Source organism: Haliotis rubra, unplaced genomic scaffold, assembly GCF_003918875.1.
Source record: "Haliotis rubra isolate DU_JTF1 unplaced genomic scaffold, ASM391887v1 Scf54, whole genome shotgun sequence".
NCBI classification, from domain to species: Eukaryota; Metazoa; Mollusca; class Gastropoda; order Lepetellida; family Haliotidae; genus Haliotis; species Haliotis rubra.
In genome coordinates, this window is record NW_025767235.1 from 298,269 (window position 1) to 312,726 (window position 14,458).

Consider the following 14,458-nt stretch of genomic DNA (forward strand, 5'->3'; position numbering starts at 1 on the left):
TTAATGAGACTCATGTTTCGGCAACTCTATTGCCCTCATGCCGTAACAAGATTTCAGGTGTAACAAAATGAGAAATACGTGACTGTCAGATAAGGGATTACAAGTTGATGACAAAGGTGAGAATAGGCATGCTAAACCTGGAACGTCCGTGAAAGCGGTTTACTGTAATGCTTGACGTACATACACGATAATCCTGGCAGTAGGAGTGGAGCCTTCAAACATCAACAGTTTTAACCCTATTTCATCGTATTTGTATGGGCACACTATGTCTTTGTTAGCTTCCAAATTAGCTTCCTACTTGTGTTTTTTATACAATTGCCCCAATTTTAAAAATAGTATACGCAGTACTATACAGTTATATCTTCGCAGATGTATATGACATAATTTGTGAAAATTATTTGAAATATTCCTAATGATAAAATCATGGTGATTAGAATTAATAATTCTTTACGCTGAAACGAAATACCTTGATGTGGCAAATGGTATTTTGTCAGTTTGTTTGTTTGTTTGTTTGTTTGTTTGCTGTGTAAAACAACACTGAGCAATATTACGGTAACCTCTAAATATACGCATATAGACCAGACTATGAAATACATCAACGAAGGCGGCAAGCCTGACTATCCTATCCGGCGCTAACGAAATGCATAGACAGACGCCTGTCAGTAAAGTGAGTTAGTGAGTATGGTTTTACGCCGCTTTTAGCAATATTCTAGCAATATCACGGCGGGGGACACCAGAAATGGGCTTCAAACGTTGTACCCATGTCGGGAATCGAACCCGGGCCTTCGGCGTGACGAGTGAACGCTTTAACCACTAGGCTACCCCTATCACCCGGGTGAACATGGGACTATGACAAAATGGTGCAGCGCTTTGTTCGTGCCCGTGTTGTCTGGCATTGTGGACAGATACAGAAATGGGGTGAAGCCCAGCCATTGTGTTCCGCGCCTTCATACACACTGTCCTAATTATTAGTGTAAACCTGAAGACGTGATATAACAATGCCATAACACGTTCTGAAAGGCATCAGGGTCCAGCGTTGTTACGTAATTCACATCCATTCCTGATAAACTGCTTCTCCAAATGACGTTGATGTGCAATACGTCGCTTTCTGATTTGGTATAATATTGAAACAACTGTCCAGCCACCGAGACGATGTTCGAATTTACAATGAAAAGGGTTGGTCGACTAAAGATAATTATACCTCTGTTGTTCTTGTGTCAAATGTCACGACAACGCGTGAAATCTGTTGCGTCAATTCTTTCTTAATGCAGTTGATATAAACAGGTTGAGAATATATAGACAACCTCTCGCTGGATAGGTTCAAATTTTGCCTGTGGGTCAGAGTAAATTTGCGAATTACTCAAGTCAACAGAGCAGGGATGCTAGCAAGCCGCACCTCGTGTTAGAGCTAGCAGCGTCATCAAGCCTTAGTGTTGACATTTTCACATCGAATATTTACTGCCTCTACAATCACACTCAGGAAATGGTTTTGCACTAGCTAAAGGTTGTGCATGTTGTTTGCGTCCGTGCATAACCGACGTCGATACAGTGTCTGCGTTGGCTGCTGCATGAGTATGATATTGCCCTACTGTACGTCCAGTCACACGACGAGGGATTTCAGAAACGGGTTTCAGATCTTATAACCATCTGGGAAATCAAACCCGTGCCTCCGGTGTACCGAGTCAACATTTTGACCACTAGGCTACCCTAGCACTCCCTCAATACAGTAGGACAGGGACGTAGGTCGACACACCACGACACACCTACACCTACATTAACCCAGAACAAGCAGGTGATGAAGTATGCACAAGACTGATCGCCCTCTGTTGTAGATGTCCAACGTTTGGTGCCCCCGTCCTTCCCCTCCCTGCATCATGGCTCTCGCATGTCAGACTGAATGTATTTTTTAAGTCCGTTGGGCCTTGATGTCATTTTTGAACTGCATGGTAAACTGCCCTTTGTCAGTATGAAGTAACCTAAGTGTAAACTCTGGCACTGAGGTCAAAGACTGCAAACAACAATCAAAGGTTAAATATGACATTATATTTGTTCTGATAAATTCAGTCCTCGTGTGAATGGAACACCGTTGACGAAGAACCCCGCGGATAGAATCAACCCTTTATGTGTTTTACAAAGTCCTGTACATCCCGAGGTCTCGGAATTTAAGGACGTGTTTCTAAACCATAGCGATGTAGGCACGGAGGGCATCAAACATGGAAGCATTGTGTCTGGCAGCCGTCTCCGGTGTTTGCATGTTACAGCTAGTGTTGAATACAGCACGTCTATGAATATATTTCTTTATGTTACAGCCTGGTGTCTAATCACTCAGCGTTGTTTATATCGTTGATTTCGCCACAGGACACACATGTGGTCTCAAAAACTCTTATGAAAGCAATTTGAATAAACACACAAAACAGAAATTCTGAAAGTTTTTAGATCATTTCCAGGAATAAACAGAAGAATGATCTTTATGTCAGTGAAACCACTTGAGTTTCATAGTTCGTGCCGTTTGGACACTCAAAGTCAAATCCAAGTTTGTCAATTGTGTTTCGGAGTACAGGGGATATTTAGGCTCTTACTTATTTCCTATCTATGTAAAATCTGTTTCAATTTTTTTATAAAAAGATAGTTTAAACTGAGTGTTTGGGGGTATATTTATTGGCCTAAGTGTAGCAAATACATGCTTGCCTTCACCTTCGTCAGCTATTAAAACCTAAAGTTGAATCAAGACAGCACCCGAGACTGATGTACACCTACAGCCACACGGTCATGACAGTGGCCAGTCCACTCACAGAACTCACACGGTACTGTGAGGGGGTAGGGGAGGACGGGGCGGGGTCTAACTGGGTTCCACCTTTGGATTTGTGAGGGCAACACCATTAAACCGACGGCCGACCTTGTTTGTCGCTGCACACAGAAACATTCCAGCTACATGACCAGACAAGCCAGTGATTGATGCTGTGACCATCGATTCTCACCTTCCGGGAACGCTGACACGCCATCAACCAAGTTACCATGCCTGACTGATGGCCTCTTGGGCATCCGGACACATACTGAAAGATTAACGCTAATGTTTGATCACTTCGTACAACTTCATCGCATACTCTTGACACGTTTCCGACAACGCTTGTGTCTGACATATTCTGACAATGCTAAAGTTTGCTCATGACATGTCTGAGAAAACGGTTATGTTTGATCACGCCATGTCTCCTAGAGGGTTTATTGTGATTTGCAAGATCATGATATATCTTGTACAATGCTTATTGTGAGAGTTTAGCAAAGTAGTTCTGTAGGCGCTGTTCAGTAGTTGTATGTTGCGTTACAGCATAGGTTTAATGTATTCACTGGGTTATCAATATGCCTCCAACTGAGTTGGGTGTAACGCCCCTTTGAACAGTGAGTGTAAGTCAGTGTGGGTGTGAGCGTCTTTTGACCATCAGGCATGTGACAGGATTAAATTGCTTTCTATATTTTGGGAATTGTTTTTCGTTATATTTAACTGAATTAAATATTTTCTTTATATTTAACTGAATTAAATATTTTCTTTATATTTAACTGAATTAAATATTTTCTTTATATTTAACTGAATTAAATCTTTTCTTTATATTTAACTGAATTAAATATTGAGTTAAGTATGTTATAACCATTATAGTTGAGCTGTCCTTAATTTCTGTTTCAGCTTACTGCATGAGCTTTCTAAGAGCAAGAATCTGTGAACTATCACTGAATCTGTGAACCATCACTGAATCTGTGAACCATCACTGAATCTGTGAACGATCACTGAATCTGTGAACTATAACTGAATCTGCGAACCATCACTGAATCTGTGAACTATCACTGAATCTGTGAATCATCACTCAATGGCGTGACCAAGTGCGCCACTGACTGCCCTTTGTCAGTTGACATTTTGTTAGCTTACTATCTCCAGGTTTCAGCATAACTACAGTTTATGTTACATTTGATGTAACTGTCAGCTGGTCATAAAGTACTTGAGAATATTGTGTAACAAACATTTGGAATTTAATCATTCTGGACTTTTGGACTATGGCCTTTCATACAATGAAGAATTGAACTGACTCACTTCTAAAGGTAAGTCTCGTTTTGATAATTTATAGGTTGTACATATTCATCTCATTCGTTGATATTGTGTTTATGTTTTTGCATGCTAACCAGTTACAATATGTTAATGCATAGTGCAATGCGTTATAAGTATAAATTACTTCTTCAAGCATGAAATCATAATCAAACTTAATCATCAAGTATAAAGCTGACGTATGTAGGTAAGACTGTGAAACACACGGGATGCTGGGTTGAATGTTACGTTATGAATACGTGTGTAATGTATGAATGTTTCATGTGTGGGAGTGTTCATGAAGCAGTGTTTAGTATTATATATTATACATGTATATATTTGTGTATTTTATATAATGTTGGGAAAATAAGAGATTCTGATGTTTTGTGTAAAACCAGGGATAATCTACAACGTTATACAGTCTCCCTGGTAAAACGCATGTAACTTCTTATCATATTTATGAATGTATTTTGGGCCAGTGGCCTATTCCTGAATAAACTGTCTGTCTGTCTGTCTGTATTATACATGTATATATGTTAGAATGTTTCAAATTACTCAGCAGTAACTAAACGTATCTGTTTGTATGAATATTACTGTCATTTGATTGGTCTTCACAATATGTCTATTTCTTCATTCATTCGTCATGCAGATGGGGCGGTGGGGTAGCCTAGTGGTTAAAGCGTTGGCTCGTCACGCCGAAGACCCGGGTTCGATTCCCAACATGGGCACAATGTGTGAAGCCCATTCCTGGTGTCCCCCGCCGTGATATTGCTGGAATATTGCTAAAAGCGGCGTAAAACTACACTCAGTCAGTCAGTCAGTCGTCATGCAGATGTAGCTGTGTTACTTATGCCGCTGTCGATGTCTGCTAATGCCAGTACAAGGAAGTTTATCTGTTTAAAATTATAATAGATCGCAAAGGGGTACATTTAAAGACATATATTTGATGTGAAATTATATTATGTCCGATGAATATTTTACATTTGTTTCAGGGATCAAATCAGCTATCAGAAATAAACTTAGCCATAATGCGAACAACATCGGTGTCTGTTTATGTCATGCACCTTTTTGAGGGCGAGGGACACCAAGAAGCTTCATGTATTGTAACTATTTGAGAAATTAAATCCGACAGTTATATGTACTAATGAGGTGAGGTGGAATTGGGTTTTACGTCGTACTTGAGAATATTATGTCGACGTGCATGCGTGTGTATGTGTATGTGCGGCAGCTTGTACTAGCTTGTACTTTTATAGTGCTAGCCCACTGAGATACCATGCCGCGGTGAAGCATGAAGACCCCATTCAGACACATTATACTGACTCCGAGCCGACCAGTCCTGTACCCATTAATGCCGAGCGCCAAGCAGGGACCAACAAGTACCATATTTTAACGTCTTTTGGTATGACGCGGTCGGGGATCGAACCGACGACCTTCCGCTCTCCGGGCGGACGCTCTAACCACTACACCACGGAGGCGGTCTATGTACTAATGAGGGAGTTGTTAGATGCATATATAATATTAATATAACAGAGATGTTATGGCCAATGTTTCTTGAGTCTGACATGTTACATTGGCGATGTCATACACCTATCAGATATCAAAGCTATACTTGATAGCTACATGAGCAAGTACCTGGAAACATTCAGGCCGTATAGCTGAAATATTGCTGAATGCGGCGTTAAGTAAATAGACCAGATTTCTAATGAATCCATGACGTTCGTATCACATTCTCCTCATCGTACTGAAAAATACAAACCAAGTGTGACAACGTTTTTATTCCATTTGCTCATTTATATACATACAATCGCAGCAGCATGGGCTTGTCAAGCTACATACATGGACGAAACAAGAACACTGGGGCGGGGGATCGTAGGGGAGACAGCAGGTGCGTGAAATAACGTCAGTTGGGCAGCCACCAGTTGTGGGAGGAGTATCACATCAACGCTTTACCTAGGCAAGGTGTACACCCCAGCCCTTGACATATGAGTATATACACTAGTCATCTACAGTATCACATCAGGTTCACAATGTACACATGTATAGCACCGCGTTCTACTTACATTCAACGCTTGATACCAATAGTCGTTTCATTTGTCACTTACAAGATTGTACATAAACATTCTGTACAAATAACGATAGTCATTTCTTGTGTCCCGATCAAGTAGTGTCGACCAGAGTGTTGCAACAACTGGAACAACTTTTGGCAGCATCAAACATAACACAATCCATAAATAGGTTCCGACTGAGATTGGAACAAATGGATTCTGGCAACGTCCTTTGTGTTGTGATCTTCAACAGCATATGTCTTGGTTAGTTTGGTCTGTGACTTTTCATTCAAATACTGTAAAGAGTTTGAAATATTTCTCTATATTTGCATGATCCTTTCAGGCACAGACATATCCGTCAAGGTTGATTACCAGGTGCTCTAATTATATCAAAGTTCTGAAAAGATATGCAAGTTCCGAATGTTGACACAAGTTTGTCCACTAATACATCTGTATGATGAACACCCTAAGGTGGTGATGATAACCTCCGTTGATCCATATGCAAATTATTAGAGCAGGTATTTGCGACTGGTAGTTCACGTTCATTAAACTGTTGAAATAACAACAAATTGTTGTAGTGTATGGGTTTTATTGGACGTGTTTGGCGGAGGAAGGCGGAAGAAGAAGGGCGTTATGCCAACTGTAACAACGTACTGAAACAAAAATAATCCATGTAAACATACAAGCACAGGAAGGGAACAACAACTACACTCAGTGGCGGATCCGAGAGATCCACTGACTGACTGACTGAGTTTGGTTTTACACCGCTTTTAGCAATATTCCAACAACATCACGGCGGGGGACACCAGAAATGGGCTTCACACATTGTACCCATGTGGGGATTCGAATCCGGGTCTTCGGCGTGACGAGCCAACGCTTTAACCACTAGGCTACCCCACCGCCCCTCCTGAGAGATCCAACCATGTAGGGCTGGGACGGGTCAAAACTTTCTACCCGGGTACCCCACCCGCTATTACCCTACCCGGATACCCGTTATGGTAATTCCTGACATCAAATTTGCAAGAAATGGCCCTATATTCTTCAGCTCGGAGGCAATATCTCAACCATGTATTATATTCAAAAGAAGTGACTGTAATCATGTCTAAAGTTTCAAAGACAATACAACCTTTTGATCATGAAAGAATAGCATATTACATTGTTTAATCTATTAGTCACATGAACATAACGGGTCCGGGTATTGAGACGGGTACCCGGGTCCAATCCGTTACCCACCCGTCCCGGGTATTCGAGTTACACGTCCCAGCCCTACAACCATGATAACACGACGATTTGGGTTTCTTGGAGGAAACTGATAACGTTTTACATATAGTGATTACTTATTGTGATTTTATGGTAGGCTTTAGGTCGGTGACCTCACCCAGTTAGAAATGTGCCCAAACATAACCCTTTTCTTAATTCCTGGATCCGCCCCTGAATAACATCTTTCAGTGAAAATAGAAATACTTCTTATCCGTTTATATATTTCTTAATATGTTGTTTTCAAAAATACATCGGTTTGTTTCCAACACCTACAACCATTCCTGAGGACGACTGAAGGTGTCATAATATCCGTTCAATGGTATTTCAGTTGAAACTGCTATGTGCTTTTATTATAAGAAACAGTAAAATAGCCTACCAATTGCTTCTTTTGACCCCACAAGGTGCACAGATATTGGTTGGGAAGTCGCACTCTCTGGTCGTGGGGTTGAAGTAGAACCCGCCCTGTCGTAACGAGCACTTGCCGTAACCCCTGAACATCTCGTTCTCGCATGCGTAGTAGTACTGGCATCCCCTCAGCGGGGCTGGATACGCCCCGTCAGTCTTTCCAAGACAAGACGGAGCAAGGCCGCACGGGGGAGGGGTGTTGTTGACAACGTCACATTTTCCAGTGACATGGTTAAAGACGAAGGCCGTTCCGACATTCGTCGATGTGCACGACGAAGTTTCGGTGGCAGCGGTAGTAGGACATGCAATGGTTCGTCACGTCAGCGTAGTTACCGTCCCTTTTGTTGAAGCAGATGTTTGGTTCATCTCCGCACGGGGCTGGGATCTGAAGAGAGAATTTGCATTTCCCCTTTGCTGGACTGAAGGAACCGTACGGGCAGCGCATATACCCCATCATCTGACCGTTTTTGCAGTGGTGATACATCGTACAGCGGCCGAAGGGGTCAGCATAGAAGCCATCCTGTACGCCGTGGCAGAAGTCGATGGTGGTGTTGCCACATGGCGCTGTAGCAGTGTCAAACGCGCATTTCTGATAGATTGGGTCAAACACCTCCCCTTCCGCACATGTTCCGTGTTCGGCGAAGTTCCCTTCGTGGCAGCTGAAGAAAGTGTCACATCGGCCTGTCTCATCCGGGTAGTAACCATTGTGACGTCCGGAACAAGATGGTTGCGTGCCGCCATTTATTTTCGGTATGTCCATTAACCTCTCGCATTTTTTCGTCCCTGGGGAGAAGATGGGCGTGTCTTCGGGGCAGTCCTTCTGGTCTACTGTTCTGTCGGACTCACAGACGAGGTACTTCGGGGTCCACTCCCGATCTGGGAAGGGTGGTTTCCGTCTTCCAGACCCACACAACTACCGTGACGGACTGGACAGGGGAGGCACGGGGTATGGTGGCACTGGTTCATCCGGTACTCGCCTGAAACACATGACACAGAAACATAATCTAACAGGAAACCTAAGTGAAACTGATCGAGTATTTGTATGACTGCATTTCGTGAGTTAAAGTTTGAATAGCAATCTTTACGTCCCGAGCTGACAGCATGTTAAATATAGGCTACAAGATACAAAGCGGATGTGGGGTTGGTAGCGTTGTCGTAAAAGCGTCCTCTAGTCACACTGATGATCTGGGTTCAGTTCCCAAATGTGTGCAGCGATACTGTTTTCAAACCGACTGCTATACGAAATACTGTCGAATTCGACGTGCCACTTACATGGTGCTCTAAGGACCTTCCTGGCGCCACAGTCGACCTCCCTGAAGTGTGTGCACTCCCTCGTGCTGATGGAAAAGAGGTGGGGATAAGTACATTCCTGGGTGAGGGGCTCCAAGTACGCCCAGTCCTCCTCCCGGGGGATGAGGGAGCAGTTGAAGTACCAGTGGCAGTACTCGGGGTGGGGCAGCAGCGTCTCCTGCTTGGTAAACACGCACGGGTGGTTCGGGTACACTCCTGGAACCAGATTGGCGCACAGTTAGGCATAGAGTGATTACATGTTGAAAAGTTGAGATACATTCTAGGTTGTCAAGGTTGGGCATTCAAACAAGTTTTGTATGTAAGTAATAACTACTGAAAATTTACCATGGGCCGTGATCAGTTTGAACCGACAATTGTAATAAAGAAATGCTAATTTGTCAGTAATTACATTTCAAGCCTCTTAACATCACTAAAATAAAATATTTTATACGTTTTCCATGTTTATATGAGTGCATATTTGCGCAGATGACAATTTTTCGACAAATATTATTTTATGTTGCGTGTGCACTCCATTAAGAACATTTAATCATTCGGCTCAATACAGACTACTACAGTGCAACATTTTAAAAGAAACCTACAGCGACAGCTCAGAAGCCTTTTCAGGACTCCATCAAAGTACAAACAACGTTTCCCCACACAACACTATAAGAAGTCCAGACACAGTTACACAACATGATTCTAACGGGACTGTTTCAGGGGAGCCTATTTACATTCAACATGGTCATACACGAAACATGCCCACTGCCGAACTCCGGTACACAACATCCCGGGGCTACGTGCTGGCGGCCGGGTCAGGGTCATGTGGACGTTACGTTACAGACGCTAAGTGGTCAAAACTAACACTTGTAATAAACACGAGCTGCTCTACGTGACCACTGAGGCAGAAACAATGTGCTGAGGGTCAATACTTGACCGTCATATCTAGGGTAAACCAAACAGCGGGAGGGGACGGGCAAATAACGCCAGCACCTATTGGACACTATTCGTCATATTCACCTTCGTGATAGTGTCGACCCTTTGAGGGATGATATAAGTTATTATATGTCGTCGGTTTTGTTATTCTTAAAGGTTTAATACTCGCTTTATTATTTATGCTACTTTCGTTCACGGGAAAAAACAAAGCGCCGAGGTGTTGAAATATGAATAAATACATGTATTATTTATTTAAATATTTTGATTCAGCCACGCAATTCAGTACTGGAGGTAATTTTGACAAAACCGTCAATGATTGCAATTACAATAGTACACTTTATTCGGTAAGCCATGTTAGGTGGACTTTGATGACAAACACATACTGCTGTCAACTAAGCCTAAAACAATCATATATATACTTCAATAAAAATTGAAGGGGGTGACAACCATTATTGACATGAGTATATTTACCTCTAACCTTTTATTTCTTTAAATATTTTCATGAATATGGATTCTGTCATTTCAAAATACTAAACACAAACAGCGGTGTTCAGGTACATATTTCGTAACTAGCATGTGTTACACATTCATAAACTTTCTCCTCTATTTTGCCTGTTACTAACAAATATAATATTTCATCGGATACTTGACACTGATTATTCTCCAGCGTTTAAACCAACGCTGTGTATTTGAATATTATAAATGACATACATACATGACATACTGGGCTTCTCATGTAAGAAATATTTTGTTTCAATTTGGCTTTGCAGTTCTGTGGATAAGTCATGACATTGGCAATGTTATAAATAAATTAAATGTTTATTTCTGTTTTTTAAACAGAGATTATTTGATTCCTTGAGTCAAGAATGTTATTGTATTACTTCACAGTTGAGCAAGTGTCAAACTTATTGTCAATTTATAACTATGTTACATGTTGAATCTTATCTTTCAATTGACATGTCTTTGCATCTGAGAACTGTTATTTGTAAATTCAGGTGTAACAATTTCAGGTTAGCAATTGAAACAGGTAGTCATTGTAATATTATTGCTGGCGAGGGGCTTTGTTTTTATTGTCACAGTAAACATGTATTCCTTGTAGAAAATGAATTTTATGTCTTACTGATTTGTTAACGCTGTAAGAATAGAATGTTTTCATCCTAGCATAAGAAATAGCCCTTCTATGGACACTTTTGTTAGAATCATGTCGAGTAGTGACAAAATGTATTGCTAAGTTTAGCAAAGTGTTTATATAAAGTTCTTAAGATAAGAAATACATCAAATTATGATTATTACATTTTCAGCATATGAACTGACATTTTGTTTGAAAATTTGGTATAATATCTCAATTGTAATTTTACGAGAGCTTCTTAGATTTATGGTGTGACAACACTGATTAGGTAAAGTCTGTACCTGTAATGTAAGACCAGCATCAAAACACTTGTAACACATTACTGTAATATGGGCAATGGCCTTGAATACGTGAATAAAACTGTCTGTCTGTCTGTCTGTCTGTCATAAATGGCATACACTGATGCTCCTTGTCAACAAACTATCATTTGACACCTACAATCACCGTGCAATTCAGAACCATTGTGACAATGTTATGGAAGCCATGTTAGTCATATGTGCAACAATCAACATATCAAGTGAAAGTTGTTACAAACACAGGTTGAGAATAATCGGACACTGCAGAAACTTGATGGTGGTATGAAACAAGATATAATTCAGTTTGTTTGCTTGCTTATTCTTTTGCTTGTGTCGCACTCCTGCAGCTACAACACGGCGGCCTGCAGATCATTGCGTCATTATGACCTTCGATCCACGCCGTCGATATAGCCTATGATGCCACGGCAGGTTGACTGACCACAGACTCTCCTCCTTCGACCAGCACAGATTGTTGGGGACGCATCGGGTTTTACTCCGAGGGGAATCCCCGCCTAGAGGTCCAGTGGACATTATTCCTTAGACAAAGACTGACTGACTGAGTTTGGTTTTACGCCGCTTTTAGCAATATTCCAGCAACATCACGGCGGGGGACACCAGAAATGGGCTTCACACATTGTACCCATGTGGGGATTCGAACCCGGGTCTTCGGCGTGACGAGCCAACGCTTTAACCACTAGGCTACCCCACGGCCCCCACCACTCCTTAGACAAAGATCAATACAGTATTTATCGACAACGTATTATCGCCTTGCGCCTGTTATCATCGAGTTCATGTGCCAGGAATTTCTTCTAAAACCATTCACGGAGAAATACTGAAACATTTAAGACTTTCCTGCTTACATCCCTTACAAAATCCCGAACAATAACGGTATTGTATCAGTGAAATTGTCCGGATTAACACAGGGTCAGGTAACACGAAGAACCTTCACAAGATGTTATGACAATTGTCAGTAGTGCTTTCTTATCTGAGAAACAACATAATTTCATATTTTGGACTTGAGCGAATACCACAAGGATATGTAGGGCTACAATGCATTCACTTATTTTTGAAGCAGTGATTGGAAACTTGACTCATACCACCCCATGTTGCCTACCCTTTCCTGCCAGAACGTATATTTACGTCTTGTGGCTTCCTCCCGTTGTTTTAAATGATCATTTTAAATGTGTCTATTAAATGATTTCAGGAAATGCGTCTCTTTAACTCACAATGACTTTCTTAGGTCACACCTCAGAATGTCAGCAAAACTGACATTTTACGCATTTGCCCATATGTATGTTTTCATGTAACACGGACAGAAATACTTAAACTATAAAACAATACAATGACTTGTCAGACATATTTTGTAAAGAAGTTTAAATATTTTTCTTCGACTTTGGTGGACAAAGGAGAACCCTCATACCTCGCCCTTTCCGGAGATATGTGTTTTCAGAATGCCATATTATCTATATGTAAATAAATGATCACGCATCTGCCCCAAAGTTAAGTTTTTAGATTAACTGTTCCCAACGAATCACCGTATACGGCTGCATGAATGAATGGATTAATCTTACAAACACCGTTATCTTGAAATAACTAAACCCGAGCTCCGATACATATTGATATTATACAAGGTAACTGTTTAACATAGCAATGTATTCTGAAATAAAGGCATTGGTGCATCTACACTCTTCCTTACCTAATGTAACCTCTCGTTCCAGCTCCCGCAAAGCGATTTCTATGTGCCCGATATTTTACTAACAACTAAATATACGTCAATGGTTTGATATTCGGAAAGGGGTGGCGATTGGGAGAGTAATGTTTTTCAGACAAATATTGTCTAAGCTTCCTGCCCCTCTAACAAGAACTTGTACTTACGCCTGATGGCTTCCTGTCGCTTTTCCTCTGGACTGGGGATATGAACAAGCGCATCCATCCGGTCGGACACCGCAGCAAACCCACGTCTGCCGTTCATCGTGAACCTGGCTGCTTCTCTGGAGTCGTTAGAGGAGCTGGTGATGTTGCAGTCGTTCCAGCGGGAGTTGTCGGGGACGCAGTTTCTGCCGGACACGGACCAGACGTAGTTGCGAGGACATGGCGGCATCTGGACCGAGCGTCCGGCTACACAGATGTAGTAGCGGTGACAAGTCTCCGGGTCGCGGACCCACTGGACGCCATATACACGGCGACAAGGGTTGGGAGACTGTGCACGCCGCTTCCTTACGATCAGACTCAGCTGGACAACGCCGATGACGGTGAGGATGATGAAGATGACGATGCACTTTTCACGCAGACGACTCATCATGCTGCACGTGCCCAGCTGACTCCCGGGCTTCTTGAATTTTGAAGCTATTTTGAAGCTTGGGGCAGAAACGAGGATGAGGCTAACCAAGCACTTTGGGCAGTGCGTGTGAAGCGGAGGTCAGAAACAACCAGTAATGTGCAAATCAGAAGTGCAGTAATGCGGTAGCCAATCACTTTCTGTGTAGCTAAAACACCAAGTTCAGTAACAGAACGCTAGGGTAAACTTGTCTCAAATACTCCTCGACGAAAGTACGAAAGTTCGAGAAATATTCACAGCAACACCACTCCAAAGGTCAATCCAAGTTGAAACCAGCAGTGGATAAATCGTCTTGAAGAGTTTCCCACTTCAACTCCGATTGCAGTCGTTGATTTCTTAATTCTGGCTAACCAGACGGCTGGTGTGAGACGAACGAAGAACTCACGGCAGACGATATTTCACCCAAATCTTTGAAGACTTTTATTTTCCAGTCGGTGCCCACTTATCGTCTACTGGAGCCGTGGTTTGGCTCTGTCCCTAACGGCTGCTGGGCTTGCACTGGTGTGACACAAGAAAGACGCCGTTTTATAGTACGGACAAGATGGTCACATCTAGGATGGTCCAAGCTCTCGTGTACACGACCGCCAGCGAACAAGCCAGCCTGTAGGTACAAACATGGCCTCGGTATTAGTCGGCTTGTGTCAATTGGCTTCTTGTTTAGACGCCATCACGTTGGCAGGCCATACAGGC

At 42.2% G+C, this 14,458-nt stretch overlaps 1 protein-coding gene across 1 annotated transcript; it reads right to left on the minus strand.

The window, feature by feature from the left end:
- Positions 1–8,479: 8,479 nt before the first annotated feature.
- Positions 8,480–13,744, minus strand: LOC124253408. The gene is made up of 3 exons (XM_046687167.1): positions 13,306–13,744; positions 9,055–9,288; positions 8,480–8,759 (listed from the first exon to the last, which is right to left on the minus strand). Exons 1-3 carry the CDS (start codon positions 13,730–13,732, stop codon positions 8,608–8,610), a joined length of 813 nt encoding a protein of 270 aa, XP_046543123.1. The 5' UTR covers positions 13,733–13,744; the 3' UTR covers positions 8,480–8,607.
- Between the last annotated feature and the right edge of the window lie 714 nt (positions 13,745–14,458).

Coding starts and splice junctions, on each gene's coding strand:
- LOC124253408 (XM_046687167.1), bottom strand. CDS start 13,732: ATGATGAGTCGTCTGCGTGAAAAGTGCATCGTCATCTTCATCATCCTC. Junction 9,289..13,305: donor GCGACAGGAAGCCATCAGGC/GTAAGTACAAGT, acceptor ATCTGGTTCCAG/GAGTGTACCCGAACCACCCG. Junction 8,760..9,054: donor GAAGGTCCTTAGAGCACCAT/GTAAGTGGCACG, acceptor CATGTGTTTCAG/GCGAGTACCGGATGAACCAG.